The 22,643-nt window shown below is 40.2% G+C and overlaps 1 protein-coding gene across 7 annotated transcripts in view; it reads right to left on the bottom strand.

Annotated features, from left to right (window-relative positions):
* Positions 1 to 21,698, bottom strand: part of Rbpn-5 (Rab GTPase-binding effector protein rabaptin-5) — a 41,430-nt gene extending 19,732 nt beyond the window's left edge. For 3 of the 7 annotated variants that reach the window (XM_028319195.1, XM_028319167.1, XM_028319176.1), the window contains exons 1-8: positions 21,510 to 21,698; positions 21,319 to 21,432; positions 20,068 to 20,205; positions 18,156 to 18,259; positions 10,113 to 10,202; positions 9,514 to 9,630; positions 8,695 to 8,764; positions 7,735 to 7,850 (exon numbers count right to left, since the gene is read on the bottom strand). In XM_028319195.1, coding sequence (XP_028174996.1) covers positions 7,735 to 7,850; positions 8,695 to 8,764; positions 9,514 to 9,630; positions 10,113 to 10,202; positions 18,156 to 18,259; positions 20,068 to 20,205; positions 21,319 to 21,432; positions 21,510 to 21,540 — 780 coding nt within the window. In that variant the 5' untranslated portion in view covers positions 21,541 to 21,698. Of the gene's footprint in view, positions 1 to 5,647; positions 5,881 to 7,734; positions 7,851 to 8,694; positions 8,765 to 9,513; positions 9,631 to 10,112; positions 10,203 to 18,155; positions 18,260 to 20,067; positions 20,206 to 21,318; positions 21,433 to 21,509 lie in introns of all 7 variants that reach the window. The other 4 variants (XM_028319182.1, XM_028319189.1, XM_028319210.1 and 1 more) reach the window with 3 other exon arrangements.
* Between the last annotated feature and the right edge of the window lie 945 nt (positions 21,699 to 22,643).

Genomic DNA, 22,643 nt, shown 5'->3' on the forward strand with positions numbered 1-22,643 from the left:
GGCAGCTTGAGATGTTCCGAATTTAATGGAGGTTCCTTGCTTTCACGTCTCTTCTTATTAAAGTTCTTGTAGGAATACATAAGGTTTTCTTTGCGGGTAACTGTAGTAAATTCCACTATCACAGTGTTAGATTTGTTCCGGTAAACATCTCGGATCTCGGATTCAGCTATTGTCTTGTCAGCGTCAAGCGTCGAACTCAGAGTCTCTATAATACTTGTTAAAATCCCCTTATTTTCCACTTGTTGTTTAGGGAGGTTACGGATTTCTAAGAGAGTGGAGCGGCTGTTTTTTTCGAGCATATCAACCTTACTCTCAAGTGCTAACACTCGGTTTCTATATTCACAATTTTCCTTCTCTAATAAATTGATTTTTGATAGCAATTGTTCATGTTTAATGGACATGGTTTCGACGGATTTTTGTATAGCCTGGTTTTGAGTCACAATTGTAAGTAAGGAATTATTTAATATTTCAAATCTGCTATCGAACAGAGATTGTATTTCTGAGATGTCTCTGTTTGTATTTGGAATACCGGCTTGACTTTTCACCGTGTCATCTAAAAATCGTTTTGGGCGCTTTGTAATATTGAAGTAATTATCCTCCTGAACACAGGTAGTCGCCATATTGAGGGCTGAGTCGGAGTTATAATGAGTAGGATTCTGATTTACTGGGCTTAAGGCGATTACATGGCCGAACGACCTTGAGCATTAGAGCGAGACAACGCGCCTCCCGCTGGGCGCCCGCGCTTCTTGCCCGATATCAAAGTGCGCTCAGAATACAGATGCGAAGCGCGGCCAATTCTAACATAACTGCCTACGGGAATGTTGACTCGATTTTAATTTACGCAGATCGAAAAAAATTGCGATGCTTATTTTGTGCTTCAAAACAGAATTTAAAAAAAGAAAATAAATCATATCTTCTATACTTATAATAAATCTATAGAGAGGTCAATTCTGTACATGAAATATATTTTCAAAATAACTATCAGGGGGTGATTAGTGATCGATACTGATGCCAAAAATGCAATCAGTAAAATTTTTGTCTGTCTGTCTGTCTGTTTGTCTGTATGTTCCTTATAGAAACAAAAACTACTCGACGGATTTTAACGAAACTTGGTACAATTATTCTTCATACTCCTGGGCAGGTTATAGTATACTTAGGAATTCCCACGGGAACGAGAATTAGCGAGAAAATCCTTTTGTATGAAAAATCTAAACCGCTTAAATTAGACGCTTGAAATTTGGCATGCAGGTACCTTATTAAACTTAAAGCTTAGTTACAACAGGATATTGCAAAATTCCCACGGGAACGGGAGTTAGCGGGAAAAAACATTTGTATGAAAAAATCTAAACCGCGTAAGATAGATGAAGGGGGTAAAACGGGATCCACGCGTACGAAGTCGCGGGCGGCCGCTAGTACAGAATAATAATAATTATCGTCAGCATATTTTCAAACTGAAACAAAATTAAAATAAATGATTATATTTCAATTAGACATCATTATCCAATATCTAATTACTACAAGTGATAGGTATTTAGTTATTATCGTTGAAAAGAAGAGATAATTAGATGTTTTTAATGATCTTAAAAACAATCCACTAACACACATTTTTTTTTAAATCAATTTCTAAGTTAATTTTTTTATAGTGTTTTATACTTTTGTTAAACTTTGGCGGCTCGTAATTAGCTATCCAATCATTATCTGGATATAAAATGTTTTTAGACGTATTGGATATTCATACCAAAATTTGACCTAAAACTGCTTCTTTTTTTCTCACGTTTTCAACCGATTTTTTTATTTAATAAAAAAATCGGTTGAAAACGTGAGAAAAAAAGAAGCAGTTTTAGGTCAAATTTCGGAAAAAAATAAATAATTATAAAAGTAGCTCATTTAGGGTCAAATGGGCGAACTTTTATTCAAAATGACCTTACATACGAAGTTTGTCTAACGTTCTACCAAACACCTGTATATTTAATATTATTATCAGGGATCGAAATAGGTGGTATCAATTTACCTAACCTTATTCGCGACGAGATGATTGAGCTGGATGAATCGAAAATTCCCTGGGAAAAATTCCGATTTTTTGTGGGGACAATGAGATAAAAAAAAAACTCATACCAACCAAAACCAATATACCAAACGGGGTACCCTGTAGATTACCAATCAAAACGCAAAATGCACAAAAGTGATGTGATAGTTTCCAAGAAATTAATAAAATACGTTTTTTTTAATTACAGAATTTAAATAATCCTTAGTAGGTATTTTTTATTGTCTTGTGATTTCCTATTCCTAAGTGCGTTGTTTTATTATTATTACCTACTAATACATAAGAAAAAAATACCTATGTTATATCTCGAAGTATATAATAAATCTAGAATAAATAGATAATCAGACAAATAAAACTAGAAAAAATAGATAATCAGCATCTTGTATACCTATGTATTTAAATTATCTTAAACATTTAATAATACATAATTATTTAAAATGACGAAGTAAGTACTCAGATCACTTTCATTCAGCCGCCGAACTACTATGAGTACCGAGTGTACCATCTGCGCTATAAATTCTTTATAGAAAAACAAAGAAGCGGAGCGGGCCGAAATGCGACACAGCCTCCCCGTGCGAACGCTAGTGAAAGACTGAGCTCCCGCTATCGCGCGGCCCGCGTGTGGGAATTACAGGGTATTTTGAATGTATGACACGTAATAGATTATTTTTGAAAAAAAATGAACAACAATTTTTTAGGTAATTAAATTTTCTATCATTTGGTGAAAGAATCATTTAAATCGCTTCAGCCGTTTAGGAGTAGTAGGAAATTTCTTTGGTGAAATTAGAAGAAAGTTAAGAATTTTTTCTGTCAAAACTAATAGTTGTAACAAAAAAAACGAACAACAATTTTTTAGTTTAAGATATTGTACATCTCACACATATTTTTTTTTCTTGTTTGGATCATCCATTTAGGAGGAGTAGGGATTCAAAGAGAGGTCTATTTTGCAGTTTTGCCTCACCTATCGCCTTAAGAGGCTCTGAGTGCCGGGCGGCGAGCGTTGAACAGACATCTGTGCGGATTGTAGGCCTAAATGAGCCGACGGCAATCGATCAATTTCGGTGGGCGGGGCTTGCGTAGGCGCGGCTTCCGGAGTGATCGGGCGGAGCATGCGTGTTGAGTAGTGGGATGCGCTTACGCACATGTATTTGTATTTGTCTTCACAATGTATTTGTCTTCTTCTTGGAATGACGTTGCTCTCTGTCGCTCTTCAATTCGTCCTTGACTTTCACTAAATTTTGTGTACGGAGCGTCCGCAACACGTCTGCACTGTACAGAGTCCGCGGGGAAAAGATAATTAAAGTAATGAACAGCCCAAATCATTAGCGGAGTACTTAGAAATTTATTTTAATGCCGATCTGTTTGTAATGTTTGCTATCGCTGCTGAGCAATATTAAATGGCCGAAAAAGGCCAGCAAATGAAATCGCAATGTAGATCTAATGAAATCAAAATAATCTTTGGGGTTCATGGGACTATGAATTGCATTAAATGCCCTCGAATCAATTTTTTTTGTATCGGGACTTTGAATGAGTTGGGCCCACGATGATACAATTGTACGCCCCCTGAAAAACCATGAAAACAACATAGTACCACTGAAAATGTTCAATTTTCATTTTCTCTGATCCCCAAAGATAATGAATATCGAGTTTTTTTATTACTACCTTGTTTAGTTTCGTCGTGGGTCTGAAAGGGCTGTTTCTAGTGTATATTAATGACCTATGCCAATATCAACTCAACGGGGGTAGTGTCTTTACTTTTGCTGACGACACAGCCCTATTTTTCAGCGGAGACTCCTGGGATGACACCTTTAATAACGCTCAAATGGGATTTGACGGGGTAAATAATTGGCTGAGGCACAACCTACTCACACTGAATGTCACTAAGACGAAATATGTAGCATTTGCGTTCAGATCCAGCCTTCTTCCTTCGCAAGTATTCTCAATTACAGCCCATGGGTGCAGCCCACAACCTCCAGTAGCGCAGTGTCTCTGCCCAGTGGTACAGCGTACGGAGTCCATGAGATACCTCGGAGTCATAATAGACCAAACTCTTGCCTTTAAGTCTCATATTGACACCCTTACTTCAAGGCTACGTAAGCTTATTTACGTCTTCAAAACTTTAAAAAACGTGGCTAGCCGAGGTGTTATAAGGGCAGTTTATTGTGCACTAGGACATTCTTTATTAGAATACTGTGTCTCAGCATGGGGTGGTGCTGCCAAGTCTCATATATTGGGTCTCGAAAGGGCTCAACGTGCCCTTCTTAAGGTGGCAGCTGGGTTACCCTTCCGTTATCCTACCGTAGAACTTTACAAGAACTGGAACGTACTCACAGTTAGGAAAACTTTCATTCTCAATATCATCTTAAAAAAACACACCCAGACAGAGTATGACCCCGAGCTACTAAAGGGTAAGCGGCGAAAAGATAAAGTTTGTCCACCTTCGAAGCTAAATACCTCCTTCTCACATAAATTCTTCTGCTTCCTCGGCCCTTACTTATACAACAAAATAAACGGTAAACTTGACATTTATCCGCTCCCCAAGTCTAGCTGCAAAAAACTGGTCATAAAGTACCTCAATACATTAGACTATGAGGATACTGAAAAAATTCTTCATCCGCTTATCTAGGAGTATCAAATACTAGTTTTTGCCCGCGGTCTCAACCGCGNCTTAACGCAATCGGGGCCCTGATCTCAAGTCGAGCTTCTCTAGCTTAAAAGGCAGCTTAATATCTAAATCAGTGCCTTCTGAGTTGGATGCTGTAAAAAGTTTATTTGGTTTCGTCCGCCGTAGGATAAATTCATTTGGGCAGATGATGGTGGTACTCCACTATCTACAATAGGGATGTTTCCTGGGTAAAAAAGCAAGTTTAATTAGTCCGTCAGTTAACTTATCAAAAAATACTCGACACGTATTTTTCACTTTTTCAAACTAATGAAAATTTAAAGAGATAAAGCGCGCCTAAGTTCAAAAGAAGAGGCTGGTGACGTCAATGAGTGTTTTAAAGTGCAGCACTTTGTGAGGTCGCGCGGAACTTCAACGGACCCTAACTTTGTAATTATTTGTTTGATTGACAATGAAAAATATACGTGTACAAGTGTTTACAAGAACAAAGTTCGTAAAACTACCTGATTTTTTTAAAAAAGTATCATTTTTTATTATTTGTTGGCCTTTTTTATGTATTTTATGTATTGTTTTAGTATTGCCTGTTATTTAGCATTATTACTGTTTTTATTTTATCAGGATATACCGCTTAGTTTAAAAGTTATTACGTTTTCTTTACAATAAGTAATTGGAAGAAAAAAAAATCTATAAAAAATTAAAAAAAAATCTCAAAATTTTTTTGACCTCTTTTTTGTCGATAAAAATAGGTCTAGTTTCATCTATTTTCATATGTACACTTTAACGTGACTCACACTGTATAGTAAAATCTGTTTGTATGAAATCAACTATCTTTGGAACAATATACCGTTATTTGCGAAGTTGGCTTTTATTTAGCCTAGCATTCCCTCGACTGGACCTGGGGTGTGTACAATACGTGTCCAATTTTTTTTTATATTGAAATTGACGGACTAATAAACTTTTTTTAGGAAATTACGCCTCACCTGTCCAGCTTCTTCTGCAGCGTCTCGCGGTGTACCGTGAGCGTGGTGACGGCGTGTAGCGCGCGGCTCTCGGCGTCGCGAGCGCTTGCAGCGCGCTCCAGCAGCGTGGCCTGCGCCTCTCCCACGGCGGCTTGCAGCGCTTGCAGCGTGGACGCGGCCGCGGCGCGCTCGGCGTGCCACGCCCGCACTGTCTCGTCGTGTAGCGAGCGCACGCCTTCTAGCTCCTCGGTTGCCTGGCGATTGAAGCGAGCGATTTTTAGCGCGGCTGGATTCTCTTGAACTGTAGTCGGGAGCGACTGTACTGTAACTGGAGCGATACCCTTGAGTTTCTTGTGATGCTTTTTTTTAACAGTGGAAGCTATAATGGTAGGGAACGATAAATAAATATGTTGGGATATTCAAATTTTTTGTACGTTGCATGAGCCTTTTCACACTGACGATTTTCCCGACAAATACGAAAAAGGAACTCTGCTCGCTCTGAAAGGAACCAGCAACTTTGAACGTGACCTTCCAGCGAAATGGCAGGGATTTGAATAATTTGAATTAGATTATCTAAGGCCTGGTCCGTGAGCACGTAGAATTTTGTCGAATGACCCCAAGCTACCCATCCTTATCGCTCGCGCGTGATTATATTGCTGTCGCGACTGTGCGACGGGCGCCCGCAGTGTGTGTGCGAGCTCGACAGCAACATAATTACGCGCGAGCGATAAGGATGGGTAGCTTGGGGTCATTGGACAAAATTCTACGTGCTCGCAGTAGTGTCCGACCGAATATGAATTTTCAGCCGAAAACGGAAACGAAAACGAAGCTTCGGCTGCAGTCTCATTTTCGGCCGAAAACGAAAACGAAAATGACCTTCAACTCTCAAATTTCAATCTGAAATTATGTAAAATCTTTGAAAACCGTTAATGTTTTGACCAAAACCATAATGACATTTGACATTTGACAGTTGATTTTGATAAGAATTGATTAAAAAAACTGGCATGAAAACACATAAAAATTATTATGAATTCTTAGTAGAATATTATTTCCGGTGTATATTAAAATATTGGGAAGTGAAGAAGAAATAAAGGGTGTGTCCAGTGTGGTCCAGTGGGAATTTTTGAACTTCAAAAATGAATACAAATAAATTAATGATTTTTTATTATTTATTACTAATGCAAACTGGAGTTTAACAATGCGGATTTAATTTTTTATAGGCAATGTCTTTTAAATGATGCCCGTTTTACTAATAGGCACTCTCACAGCCGGACACTTACATTCGCAACTATGCGAGAGCAAATCGCGCTAATAATTTTCCTGCAACTTCACGGCGGATATTTTCTAACAGAACCTGAATTATTTAATGATTGTTTGCTGTAAACTTTTGACTTGAGATATCCCCACAAGAAAAAGTCGCATGATGTGAGATCTGGTGACCGAGGCGGCTAGGGTACATGTCCCTGTACTTGCTGATCATTTATTTGAAAAAAAAAAGTCCTCAGTGTCTCCATCGAGGTACTCTCCGTGTGCGGTGAGACACCTTCTTGCTGAAATAGTTACGTAGTTGACCGGGATGCAGGTGCAGTTGTGGTATCAGACATTCGTCGATCATTCGACAATACATTTCAAATACTTATTGCTCATCTGCGAACGCTCTGTAGGCTCCCGACCAGTGACTCATGGCGTATTTCAAATCCGCATTAAACTCTATTTTGAAACAATTAAGCTTAATGAAAACTCTTTGGTTTTATTTGTATTCATTTTTGAACTTGGAAAATTCTCGCTGGACACCCTCTACAACGTAACCTCACTTCACATCTTCAAAAGAGTGAGACAATACCGCGTCCGTTCAAGTCTAATTGGAACCATGAGTGCACCAGATTCACTCCCGAAGATATCGGAACGATAAACGTCACCGTCTCATTCATTTATTCACCGTTCATATATTCGGTTTGGCCGAAGCTTCGGCTGGTTTTTGGCCGAAAACGAAAATATGGCCGAATGTCCCTTTTTTGGCCGAAAATGGCCGAAAACGAAAACGAATATTCGGTCGGTCACTAGCTCGCAGACCAGACTATAGCAGAAATACTAAGCTACAGGCTGACCAGCTTGAGCGCGGTGTCGCGCTTGTGGGCGCGGTCGCGCGCGGCGTCGGCGGCGGCCTGCTCGGCCACCAGCTGCTTCTCGTAGTTCGCGCACATGTCGCAGCGCCGCGCCGCGCCTGCAAGATGAGGATAAAACTACAGGATGTTTGGCGGTAGGTTAGACAAACTTAGGGTCAAATGGGCGAACTAGTATTCTTAAAATGACCTTACCTAAAGCCCGGTCTGCGAGCACGTAGAATTTTGTCCAATGACCCCAAGCTACCCACCCAATCTTATCGCTCGCGCGTAATAATATGCTGCTGTCGCGCTCGCACACACTGCGGGCGCCCGTCGCACAGTCGCGATAAGATAAAATTGGGTAGCTTGGGGTCATTGGACAAAATTTTACGTGCTCGCAGACCAGACTATATACACCCACGAAGTTTGTCTAATCTTCCGCCAAACACCCTGCATATTTTGGCACAATAAGGCCCAGAACAGACGGTGAAACGCAACTGCAACATTCTGATGATTCTTATGAATGAAACTGAAAGTTTCAAACTGGTCGCGTCATGTGTGTTCTCTCAACGGACGCTATGGCAGAAACTTAGATGCAACTCAAAAGTAACTAGCAGTTGCAGTTTCGTTGCAGTTGCGTTTCACCGTCTGTTCTGGGCCTAAGTGCACATAAAACAACAATACAACAAGAACGAAAGCAATTACTGAGCCACCCCGCTCCCGCTCATTTATCTTGACGTGCTCGTAAGGGCATAAAACCTTGCCGACCTTTCTGAAACATACTATGGTAACGTAGGGCAACTACGGTACCCTACGGCACGACATGCACTTGGCCGGGTTTTTTTCATTTGTTTGTAACTTTGTATAGACTACAGAAAAACATATTCCGTAAAAAATTCATGAAAAAATTATAATTACAAGAAATATTTAACAATTTTGATATCAAATCAAAGATATAAGTACCTGCATCTGTCTTGATGTCCCCGCTGGAGCCGGTAGGCACCGGGCTGCCCGTTATCGCCGCTTGAGATTTCTATAAACAATATTTTATATTCATTTTGAAACTTCTCTTGTCTCTCCTGAATGATCAAACGGCAAATACATACTGACGTGAAAAGATCTTTGAAATTAAGATGGTGTAAAGTACAATATGTATGCTATATTTATTTACACGAAAGGGAAATTAATTAATAATGCAATAATTATCACGTGTTTACGCCACTCAGTAACATCACGAACGGAAAATATTCACCGCTAGATGGCGTTGTACTCTTTTAACTCGCGGTGGTAGTAGACTTCTATTCTATTGACTTACATAAGTCATCTTTTGATGTACAAGATGTCCCAAAATTAGCCAAGCTACAATACCGGAGGTGGTGAGGAGGTAGACATGCCTGATGACGCATCGGACAAGTCTAATAATAATATGATAATCCCAAAACTCACGAAACTTCTATGATGGACATACATGTATAGGTTTTTTCACCGTATCCTAGACCCATCTATCTCCGGCGTCAGTGTGACATGCTATAGTCTGGTCCGTGAGCACGTAGAATTTTGTCCAATGACCCCTAGTTACCCATCCTTATCGCTCGCGCGTAATTATATTGCTGTGCGACGCGCACCCGCAGTGAGTGTGCGAGCGCGATAGCAACATAGAACAGAGAAACGATTTACGCGCGAGCGATAAGGATGGGTAGCTAGGGGTCATTGGACAAAATTCTACGTGCTCACGGACCGGGCTTTAATTTTGGAACATCCTGTACATAGTCCGTCGCTTACCAAGGCCTCCTGTAGTTGTGTGTCGGTGTCTCGCAGCTTGCCCTTGAGCGCGGCGATCTCGTCGTGCAGCGCCTGGTTGATGGAGCGCAGCAGCTCGCCCTCCTCGGCACTCTGGGGCTAAACGACGCATAGCTCAATATAGGGCTTAAGGGCGACGACTTTTTACGTGTACTTCAGTTATTTAATTATCAAAACTCACTAAAATATACTAAAAAGGCGAAAAGTATGCAAAATTAAATGTGATAGAGTTGTTAATTTTTTTTTTCGTTTTTATGCTCGGAGTTTCCCTGCTTGATCGAATTAGAAATGAGGAGATCCGCAGGAAAACCAAAGTGATCGACAATGCCCGCAGAATTGCTAAAATCAAGTGCCAGCGGATAGGAGACATAGCTCGTAGAATAACAGCCGTTGGGCAGAAAAGTTCTCGAGTGGCGACCACGGGCCAGACGACGTGTGCACCGACGATCTGATGAAGGTCGCTGGAAGAACCAACGCAAGACGCGGTCGTTATGGAAATCCTTAGGGGAGGTCTTTGTCCAGCAGCGGACGTAATTTGTTTAAACGAACGATGTTTTAATCTAATAATAAATGTAGCTCACCTTAGCCTTGGTAGCAGGCTCGAGGTCCGCATCAGCGCCGAGCTTCCTCGCCAGCGACCGCACGAACGTGGCCGGCGCCAGAGACACCTCCTGCCACGCGCCAGACAAGCTCACATACATGCCCGACATCATCACAAGTCACAACACTACCACACTCACACTATAGGCGGTACGGATCTTGAGCGTGAGCAAAGAGCTGGGATCGCTTTGCGCATCGTTTATTTCTTCCAAAATAATGATTTAATAGGTTTATTTCTGGCAATGTCGAGAGGAAAACTGATATAACTTATTACAACAAAACATCAGTGCTTTAGTTGTATATTTTTTACGGATTCTGTGGAGACAAGTATCCGTAGGTAGTTAACTTTTCTTCGGGACAAACTTGATCTTTACTGGTTGGGTTTTTTTTTTGGCGGTCAAGCTGTAGATTTAAAACAGATCGATCGTGCATTCCGTTTGACTACACTCTACTTGGTTTATTCCTCCAAACGGTATTTTCTGTGACTATAGTTTTAAAAGAGACCCATAAAAATACATTCTTTGCTAATATAACCGCTTCAAAACATTCCGTTCAAGATCCGTGCCGGTGTATCACGTAAACCTCAGATGCACAAGGGATAGTCGCGATGTCTGACAACTTTGTCACTTGTACTTCACCAATCAAGGATACGTGTCGCGCGACTGTTGTCCCATTGTGAACTAAGAGGCTGAAGGCTCTTGGAAACGACCAACGATGCGGGAAACATCGATAATGCTACNCACTCACTACTATAGGCCGCACGGATCTTGAGCGTGAGCAAAGAGCTGGGATCGCTTTGCGCATCGTTTATTTCTTCCAAAATAATGATTTAATAGGTTTATTTCTGGCAATGTCGAGAGGAAAACTGATATAACTTATTACAACAAAACATCAGTGCTTTAGTTGTATATTTTTTACGGATTCTGTGGAGGAGGAACTTTTCTTCGGGACAAACTTGATCTTTACTGGTTGGGTTTTTTTTTGGCGGTCAAGCTGTAGATTTAAAACAGATCGATCGTGCATTCCGTTTGACTACACTCTACTTGGTTTATTCCTCCAAACGGTATTTTCTGTGACTATAGTTTTAAAAGAGACCCATAAAAATACATTCTTTGTTGATATAACCGCTTCAAAACATTCCGTTCAAGATCCGTGCAGGTGTATCACGTAAACCTCAGATGCACAAGGGATAGTCGCGATGTCTGACAACTTTGTCACTTGTACTTCACCAATCAAGGATACGTGTCGCGCGACTGTTGTCCCATTGTGAACTAAGAGGCTGAAGGCTCTTGGAAACAACCAACGATGCGGGAAACATCGATAATGCTACACAAATTCTATTTACGTCTAGATTATACTAATTCGTAACGATTTTGAACGTAATGAATGTTCTCAGATGTTATCAATGACTTTACTGCAATATTGCCCAAAAATGTTGGTCGTTTACAAAATATAATAGAATAGAATAAATTCATTCATGAAATAAGCAAACTTGTATTCTTTTAAGTTTACTGGACTCAGGGAAAGAATTGACGAATAATGAATTTTTCAAATTCTCTCCACAAATGCAAAAAATATTCACTGTCAAACACACTTAGTCTGGCAACCACTAGCTAAACTTGTAGACCACTGAAAATCATTCAAACCAATTCCAATTAAGGTGTTACAAATCAATATGTTTTACATTGAACACGAAACGTAAAGATAATTGTTTGGACTATTATTTCAGTTACTAGTTTTAGAAGCCCGTAAGTATTGAAAACTGAATTTTGAAAGGATGCTCTTTGAACAGAATTCCGTATGCGTACAAAAACCGTGTGAGACAGAACTAATTCCACAGTGTAAGCAGGTTCGTATCGATAATATGCAAATTCGTCATCGACACGCCGATAGCGTTAGGTCGGGGATACATTTGCGGAAAAATCTGCTATCAATATTTAAATTGACATTGATAAAGTTATTTTTGATTAAAATATAAGTTATATGACTTTATAATATTGCACTTTTAATTGACATATTATCTGCGTACAACATGCATTTGTGTGTAGTTGAATGAGAAAGGCAAATCATTGACTAAATTGAATTAAATACTACCTGTATTTTGGCTTACATATCATACTAGATTTTTTTTACTATTTCATAGAAAAATGGAATATCATACAACCATAAATAACGATAATTTTTCCATAAAAAGTGTGTCCTAGACCCGGATAGGGGTAGATAACGCCACCGGATGTGGCACCGCAGAAGCATACTACCGTAAGTGTGGCGTAAAGACTACTATTGAATTGGTACGGGCGCTAAGTGACGCCTCGGACCGATAGTGACAATCGTAAGACGCAGGCTAACTGAGCCACTAGTGTTTGTATTTTTTTGTAACCCAACAAACGTGTTGTGCTCATTGGCAGTAAGTTCTAAATTATATCTAGTAGTGGCGTGATTTCTACGTAAGATACAAGGAATTTTTTTCAGCTACTTTTAGGGGCAAATAAAATTATTTATTTGTTGTAAATCAGGTATAAAATTTACTTTTCGACTCGATCTAATAAACACCAATTTTGATTTGGATCAGTAATTTTATGTCTGGGCGTACTTTCACGGTTCAAAAAGTAAAGAACTACTATAGTTACAAATACTTTCTTGTGAGTATAGGTAGGTTGTATTCCTTGTAACATCAATTTCGACAGTCGAGCCGAATTTCTACACTTTTAGACCATAACTCTTGTTGTGTTTTTATGCTGTTGTGCAAATGAAATTATGTAGGTATTCAGTTTTCGTTTTCAATACTTTAATAAATTGCGGTTGTAGTTAGCACTTGCACCTTTTTGCATTTGTTTGGAGAATTCGTTCTACCTTCTATTATTTAAGTAAGACCTCCGCTACGTGGAGCGGAATCCTCGCGCGGATGCCATCTTTACGCAGCGGAGACCCTAAGGCCCGGTTTCATTAAGGCCTAAAGGAGCAGAGATGTGCTTTGAATAACCTTCCAGATTTACTGGTTTCCTGAATAATGAATCCGCTTTGGTGGAAACCGGGCCTAAGGCCCCTCGCCCACGGCGACTTTTTGTAGCGATGCAGTAGCAATGCGGTCGCTAGCTATGTCCCCTCGCTCGCCCACACATAAACACGATTCAGTCGTGATGCAAACGCGATACTGTCGCACTTCTGTCGCAATGAGGGCTATCGTTTTTATACTTAACAGTTGGCACCCCTGGCGATTGACAAGACCTTACTCTACAGTGGCGCCATCTTGATGAGTGCAAATGCGATAGTCCTCCTAACACTTTAGCGCTCACCAGTTGGCGCCACTGTCTTCGCTACTAGCAAGTGACAGGACCTTACTCTACAGTGGCGCTAACTGGTGAGCGCTAAAACGATAGCCCTCATTAAAACGCGATTCAGTAACGATTGCTAGAGTTGCCGTGCCACCCTCCATTCTTCCCTTCCCGATGTCGTCGGACACGGTCGCGCGTTTATATCGATACAGTCACGATGCTGTAGCTCGTTAGCTAGTAGCGCGTTGGCATCACTTCTGTATAGTGATGTACAAGACTCGAGGCGTCGAGTCCTATTTTTGAAGCCTCGAGGCGGGATGGCAAGACTCAGTGAGCTCGGTAGGCTCGGTGCCCCGAGCTTAGTCGAGCTGCGAGCTCTCTAAGCCATGCCTCGAGGCTTTAAAAGAGCTCGAGCCTTCTAAAGAGCTCGAACCTTCTAAAGAGCTCGAACTTTCAAAAGAGCTCGAACCTTCAAAAGACCTCAAACCTTCGAAAAAAAAAACCATCACCTGATTGATCACATTGATTTTTATTATAAGATTCTTAAAATTTACTTATATTTTATTTTGTTAGGAAAAGTTATAATTCTAATCGTATGTAGTCATTATTTGATTTGTGTCCTTTTGTGAAAAACGTTTTTCAAATACATATGTATTTTATTGTAGGCATCAGAATTTCTGCACTTTGATTAAATAGCACGATCTTAACACAAAAGTTAACTGGGCTTTCAAAAAGGCTCGAGCTCTGCGAAAGACTCCAAGCTTCATACAAACGAGGCGAGCCCCGAAAAAGGCTCTAACTCTAAAAAAGACTTCCGAGTCGTCGAGCTTCATACAAACGAGACGAGCCCTGTAAACGACTCTGAGCTCTCGGCAAAAGGACTCGGAAGCCTCGAGCCTTGTACATCACTACTTCTGTAGCGTGTTGCAAATGCGACACTACAAAAAGTCGCCGTGGGCGAGGGGCCTAAAGGTAGCATTCGGATCAAGACGACCGCGACGCGAGACCGCGACTCGAGACCGCGACCAGCGACCGCGACCCACTGCTTTGTATGAATTAATATGAAGTGCTGACGGATGCAAGCAACCGAGTCNTCACACTATAGGCGGTACGGATCTTGAGCGTGAGCAAAGAGCTGGGATCGCTTTGCGCATCGTTTATTTCTTCCAAAATAATGATTTAATAGGTTTATTTCTGGCAATGTCGAGAGGAAAACTGATATAACTTATTACAACAAAACATCAGTGCTTTAGTTGTATATTTTTTACGGATTCTGTGGAGACAAGTATCCGTAGGTAGTTAACTTTTCTTCGGGACAAACTTGATCTTTACTGGTTGGGTTTTTTTTTTGGCGGTCAAGCTGTAGATTTAAAACAGATCGATCGTGCATTCCGTTTGACTACACTCTACTTGGTTTATTCCTCCAAACGGTATTTTCTGTGACTATAGTTTTAAAAGAGACCCATAAAAATACATTCTTTGCTAATATAACCGCTTCAAAACATTCCGTTCAAGATCCGTGCCGGTGTATCACGTAAACCTCAGATGCACAAGGGATAGTCGCGATGTCTGACAACTTTGTCACTTGTACTTCACCAATCAAGGATACGTGTCGCGCGACTGTTGTCCCATTGTGAACTAAGAGGCTGAAGGCTCTTGGAAACGACCAACGATGCGGGAAACATCGATAATGCTACGCAAATTCTATTTACGTCTAGATTATACTAATTCGTAACGATTTTGAACATAATGAATGTTCTTAGATGTTATCAATGACTTTACTGCAATATTGCCCAAAAATGTTGGTCGTTTACAAGAACCATTACAGAATAGAATAGAATAAATTCATTCATGAAGTAAAAAAACTTGTATTCTTTTAAGTTTACTGGACTCAGGCAAAGAATTGATGAATAATGAATTTTACAAATTCTCCCCACAAATGCAAAAAATATTCACTATCAAACACACTTAGTCTGGCAACCACTAGCTAAACTTGTAGACCACTGAAAATCATTCAAACCAATTCCAATTAAGGTGTTACAAATCAATATGTTTTACATTGAACACGAAACGTAAAACTAATTGTTTGGAATATTTCAGTTACTAGTTGAAGAAGTATTGAAAACTGAATTTTGAAAGGATGCTCTTTGAACAGAATTCAGTATGCGTACAAAAACCGCGTGAGACAGAACTAATTCCACAGTGTAAGCAGGTTCGTATCGATAATATGCAAATTCGTCATCGACACGCTGATAGCGTTAGGTCGGGGATACATTTGCGGGAAAATCTGCTATCAATATTTAAATTGACATTGATAAAATTATTTTTGATTAAAATGTAAGTTATATGAATTTATAATATTGCACTTTTACTTGACATGTTTTCTGCGTAAACATGCATTCGTGGACCTTTTCATATTAAAATAAACTGCATAGTTAAATAAGAATGGTAAATATAAGCTACTTGTATAACTTCGCCTTAAAAATCATGTTTGAAATTTTGTAGAATTTCATAGAAAAATGCCCAAACAGTAATATGACTTATACAACACACCTAACTCCTAAGTATTATACAACTATAAATAACGATAATTTTCCCATAAAGTGTGTCCTAGACCCGGATAGGGGTAGATAACGCCACCGGATGTGGCACCGCTGAAGCATGCCGCAAGTGTGGACTAAAGACTATTGTTGAATTGGTACGGCGCTAAGTGACGCCTCGGACTGATAGTGACAATCCTAAGGGCTATATTTCACCGGGACACCATGGCGGCGCAACCAGTCGCCGCTACCAACAAAATGTATGCAGCTTTGCGCAACCAAACGGACACCAGGTGAGTAACTCTCTATAGAGCTGTATACATTTTGTTATATGCTGCTGTATACATATTATGTTAGCCGGCGACTGGTTGCGCCGCCATGGTGTCCCGGTGAAATATAGCCCTAAGACGCTGGCTAACTGAGCCACTAGTGTTTGTATTTTTTTGTAACCCAACAAACGTGTTGTACTTTTTGTCAGTAAGTTTTAAATTATATCTAGTGGTAGTGGCGTGATTTCTACAAAAAGGTACAAGGAATTGTACAACATTAAAAAATAATTTCAGCTACTTTTAGGGGCAAATAAAATTATTTATTGGTTGTAAATCAGGTATAAAATTTACTTTTCGACTCGATCTAAACCATCAAACCTCAATTTTGATTTGGATCAGTAATTTTATGTCTGGGCAGTTAACTTTCACGGTTCAAAAAGTAATTACTACTAGTTATAAATACTTTCTTGTGAGTATGTAGGTTGTATTCCTTGTAACATCAATTTCGACAGTCGAGCCGAATTTCTAAACACTTTTAGACCATAACTCTTATTGTGTTTTTAAGCTGTTGTGCAAATGAAATTATGTATTCAGTTTTTGTTTTCAATACTTTAAGAAATTGCGGTTGTAGTTTACACTTGCAACTTTTTGCATTTGTTTGGAGAATTTGTTCTACCTTCTATTATTCAAGTAAGACCTCCGCTACGTGGAGCGGAATCCTCGCGCGGATGCCCTCTTTACGCAGCGGAGACCCTAAAGCCCGGATTTCACCAAGGCAGAGCGGAGCAGAGATGTACATACTTTGAATAACCATCCAGATTTACTGGTTTCCTGAATAATGAAGTCCGCCTTGGTGGACACCGGACCTATAGCCCCTCGCCCACGGCGACTTTTAGTAGCGATGCAGTAGCAATGCGGTCGCTAGCTATGTGCCCTCGCCCACATAAACACGATTCAGTCGTGATACAAACGTGATACTGTCGCACTTCTGTCGCAATGAGAGCTATCGTTTTTATACTTAACAGTTGGCACCCCTGGCGATTGACAGGACCTTACTCTACAGTGGCGCCATCTTGATGAGTGCAAATACGATAGTCCTCCTAACACTTTAGCGCTCACAAGTTGGCGCCACTGTGTTCGCTACTAGCAAGTGACAGGACCTTACTCTACAGTGGCGCTAACTGGTGAGCGCTAAAACGATAGCCCTCATTAAAACGCGATTCAGTAACGATTGCTACAGTTGCCGCGCCACCCTGCCTTCGTTCTCTTCCCGATGTCGTCGGACACGGTTGCGCGTTTGTATCGATACAGTCACGATGCTGTGCGTTGCAAATGCGACTATGGCGTGGCGCGTACTACCAGGCCTGTTCATCTCCGCGAGTTTACATCGAAAACAAAACACGCACGATGGCCCACCTACAGGATACTATTCGACAAGGCCTCACATACGAGCGAACATTGACTCACGCACGAGTATTCTTGTGTATGATGGAAGAAAATAAAGAAAATGGTGCACTAAATACTGTGCAGTATTTAACTGTCCTTTTGTGTACTTTTTTAAGTTGCCTCAAGACACTGAGAGGTAAATAAGTATTTAATATTATTCATGATAAATAATTCATGCTAAATCATGTATTTCCTCCGCCATTTTCCGCAGTTTGGCACCTCACGTCACATCATTTTACCGAAGTCAGCCCTATAGCTTCGGCGCAGTGCCGATCACTGACGTTTGTCAACAAAATGGTGCTTGATTCTTGAGACAGGCTAAATTACACCATATTGTTAATGACATTGAGCATACATTTTTTTAAATACCTTCGCGAAGTAAAACTTCTGTACGTAGTACTTATTATTATTCTGTGGTACTACTACAAAGTCGCCGCGGGCGAGGGGCCTAAGATTGCCAATGTACATGTATCTTGGTTCCTATAGCCACTGACCTGGTTCTGCTGTCGCAGCAGGTTGAGCTCTCGCTCGAGGTCCAACGCGCGCGCCGTCAGCCGCCGCACCTCCTCCGATCCTGATGACGACGCCTCCACTGTCTCTGAAACACAACACATCAACCTTTATTAGCAATCGCCCTACCAGTCTAAATTTGTTTCCCAACGATGGAAAACGAGATAAGCCTTAAGTCAGTCCAGATGCACTTGTCTAAATAGCAAATAATATAAATAAATAAATATCCTTAGACATTTTACACTGCGCTTCTAGTCCCAAACTAAGCAAAGCTTGTACACCCATAGTACAAGCTTTGCTTAGTTTGGGACTAGACAACGGATATAAACATACTTAAATACTTTTTTTTGTAAATACATACTTATTATACATAGAGAACACCCAGTCCAATACAAACAAATATTATGTTCATGCACACAAATGTTTGTACTGTACGGGAATCGAACCCGCTACCTCCAGAATAGTAGTCCGTTTCGAACCACTACACCAAACGGCCGACTGTCTGTCTAAATAGATACTGCAGTTTTGCTCAAATATGAATCTAAATATAATAACTCAAAGGTGACTGACTGACATAGTGATCTATCAACGCACAGCCCAAACCACTGGACGAATCGGGCTGAAATTTGGCATGCAGGTAGATGTCATGATGTAGGCATCCACTAAGAAAGGATTTTACGAAACTCCACCCCTAAGGTGGTAAAACGGAATCCACGCGTACGAAGTCGCGGGTGACCGCTAGATCTAGCATAAAATTGGCGCGCGGTCATAATATCAGTACATTTAGCAAGTGTCAATGGACAAGGTACTGCTGCAGTGCTAAGAATCGTGCAAACAAATTTTCTGCTTATATGTTTGCATGATAACAATGAGTCAGACAATGCAAATAGCCTAGATTATAATTACAAGCATACACACCTCTCGGGCCCCATCCTAAGCAGAATGATTGCAGCATCACTGGCACGGTACTCACACTCAAACAGCTCACAAATAAAAAGGAAAATATCACTTTATCACGGTTGTTATCAATGGGATATTTATCAATACTCATTAAATCAAACCATTAATTAGTTTGCATGTGGGGGAATGTCATGTTTTAGTTTTCCACAAGCTTTTGTCTCAGTGCTGTGTAGATATAGTAAATAAAATAAAACCACACTTTCCAGAACAACTGTAATAAGTGATAGTAATTTATTTCTAGATGTGTCAACATATAATTTGGCTGAGAATCAATAAGCACTCTGTATACAAGCATTTTGATATTACGGAAAGGATCGCCTTGTATGTGGCATCAGAAATGACATTTGCGATATAATATTGTGGGTATTTTTCTTTGTTTATTCACATTGTGGGGCTGATTTTTATATTAGACTAGCGGCCGCCCGCGACTTCGTACGCGTGGAAACTTCCAACCGCCGTTTTACCCGTCTTAGTGAGCACCTACATTCTAAAAGGAACCTCCATGCAAAATTTGGATGAAGCGCCGCAAGTGGAACTGGATTGGCCACACTCTCCGAAGGGATCCCGATCACATCCCTAAGCAGGCTCTGGATTGGAATCCCCAAGGAAAACGCAAACGTGGTCGACCCAGGCAAACTTGGCGGCGCACTGTAGCGGACGAGGCGAAGAAGATCGGCAAGACCTGGAGCGAGATCAAGCGAGAAGCTCAAGACCGAACGAGATGGAGGACTGTTGTGGACGCCCTCTGCCCCATCTAGGGGACATAGGACCATAAGTCAAGTAAGTCATGCAAAATTTGACTCCTAGCACTTGTAGTTTCTGAGATTTCGTGGTGAGTGAGTGAATGAGTGAGTCAGTCAGTCAGTCAATCAGTGACCTTTCGCTTTTATAGACAATGGGCTTGGTCTAAAATAACTGCTGTATAACGTTGTTTACCATTGACTAGCAGCTGCAAGCTCTGTATCTCGGACTTCTGGTTGTGGCTGAGGGTTTGCAGCTGCTGCAGCTCGGCCCGGAGCCCGAGAACCTCTGACTCCAGCTGCTCCTTCTCCTGGCGCACCTTCCTCATGTCCTCTGCAAACGGACAGAAGTACAGGTGACTCCAAAGTTTATAAGTCAACAGATACAGATTGTTTCATCCACGAAGACGCGCCCCACCATTCTTCCGCTAATGTTTGAGTGTTATCGGTACACGCTAAATCATCCGTGAGTGCACACGCACACTACAATAATGACGTTCGGATTGCTCGGATCAAACTCCCCGCAACCCCGCGCTTCCCTCGACCAAAAATTTGTGGGGCGCGTCTTCGTGAATGAAACGATCTATGTATATGCTGTTGTCTGTTTCAACCCTATGTTACTAATCTGACTAGATGAAAATAGGATGGTTGATCTAATTGGATTTTTAATTCTAATTAGAAATAGAATCAACACAAATTGTGAAAAAACTTAATGTTTTAATGACTGAGCATAAAGAATGTTGAAATTGGACAAGACACAAAAATGTAGGTAAAAATGCAGAAGTTAAATGTGATCGCATTTTTGTTTGGTAATATCAGTGCTCTAATACACTCAACATAAAGTAAGTGCATTGCAAAACACATTGATGATACTTCTACCTAAAACTGTAACATTTTACAAATGTGATTAAATTTTACAAAACTAGTTTCCTAACAGACAATTATGTAATATTTCAACTAGCACAATTTCACAAAACACTCTTATACATATAAGTTTAATTTACTATGCTAAAATAAATTTATTTAAATGGTCATGTGAAGTATGTAATTAAATTAATGTATTTATTAATTTATTTATTTATAATAAAATATATTTATTTTGCACAAATACAAGACACTGAGTAGTAACGAATCAACTGAGACCAAATACTTGTAATAAGAATATACAACACAAAACTCGGTCAGCTAAACGTTAAATAATTCCAGTTCACCCAACAACACCAACATTAAAATCAAATGGTGAGAAGTTAAGGAGTGTGAGGACATGTGGGACAAGGTGGGTCTACAATCAAGCTCGCTTCCAAGCATCCTTGTTTGTAACGCAACATCCAGGTTATTGACGACCAACAAAAACATGAGATTGGTAAATGGACATGCAACGCAACGAACACTGTTAATGTCTACGTCATGCTCCCAAGACCTGCACCGCCGGGGACGAAAGACGAACCTTCTTTCTGCAAGAATAGCTCTTTCATTCGCGCTCGTTGCACGTTGAACTCCTCTTCCAGCTCCCGCCGCGCCTGCTCCGGGGCCGAGCCCGGGCGCCCTTCCGCGCTCTCCACTTGAAACAGAAACACTATAACGTCCTCCGGAACTAGTTAAAGGCTAATTTGCTAGAAGCAAAGTAAAAAAACACACCTTTACTTTCATCACTGGTTTCAGATGACATTTTGCGCTTCTGGTGCAGGAATTTGGACAACTAAAGATGATTTTTAAAGAGTCTTGTAATAATCAACGTCATTCCAAGGATTTCACCACATTTATGATGATATTTTTGCAAAAAAAAAGATTTTACGAAGTGTTACAGCGGAAACCAAAATGACAGACCATGACAGATGATGACAAATATAATTTTGACGTTTGTTTGACAATAACTAGTGTTGCCCAGTGACGGTACGTTACGTGACCAAAATACTCGTGAAAGTATTTGTAAGTATGAGCCAAGTATATTTGTCAATAACAGCTATTAACTTGGCTTCAAACTTTAATATCATTTTTTCTAAAAAAATCTTACTAATTCGTCCCTGAACCCTGTGCGTTCTCGTGACCGTAGAAATGTATGTCTGCGAATTTTGAAATGTGTTGTTATATAGCAAAGCAAATTTTGACTGGTAGTCAATAACTGATTTATAATTTCACCTGTTATCTTGTTTTATTTATTAACTATATTTTTTATTATTATTTTTAGTATTTGATTAATTTATCATAATAATATTACCTATTCAAGTTTCAACCACAATGCTTACCACCCCTGGCGCTGTCAAAGTCTTCTTCTTCTTTTTGTTTAATAATATTATGGCCAGGTATGGGATATTATGTTAAAAAAGGTTACCAAATTTTTACTAAGATAGAATCTTGTGTGACCCTGGCTGAAAAATTAAAACCTACTAGATTTTAAAAATTTGATCTGTCAACAGCACTCAGAGAGCAGAAATAACAGTGGGTCTAGACAAAGTGCAAATTATAATCGCAAACCAGTCGATAAGTGGTCGAAAAGCCCCTTTTTTGTATGGAGTTTTGACGGATTCGATTTTCGATTCGATCAAAAAGTGCGTTTTGTCTAGGGGGGCTGGAGTAGCAGCGCGCGTTTATTTCCATACAAAAAAATTTCGCCATTTCCTGAGGGGGACGAGGTAATGACATTTGTGTAACAGCTGATGGCGCTGAGACACTATCGATATTTTTGTCGATGAGAATCATTGCTCTATGGTTCATAGTCTATGGCTCGTTTAAAAAAATGATATGAATTAATTTATTATCCTATGGGAGATT

Source organism: Ostrinia furnacalis, unplaced genomic scaffold (genome assembly GCF_004193835.3).
Source record: "Ostrinia furnacalis isolate ACB-3 unplaced genomic scaffold, ASM419383v2 OfSCF0398, whole genome shotgun sequence".
Classification (NCBI taxonomy): domain Eukaryota; kingdom Metazoa; phylum Arthropoda; class Insecta; order Lepidoptera; family Crambidae; genus Ostrinia; species Ostrinia furnacalis.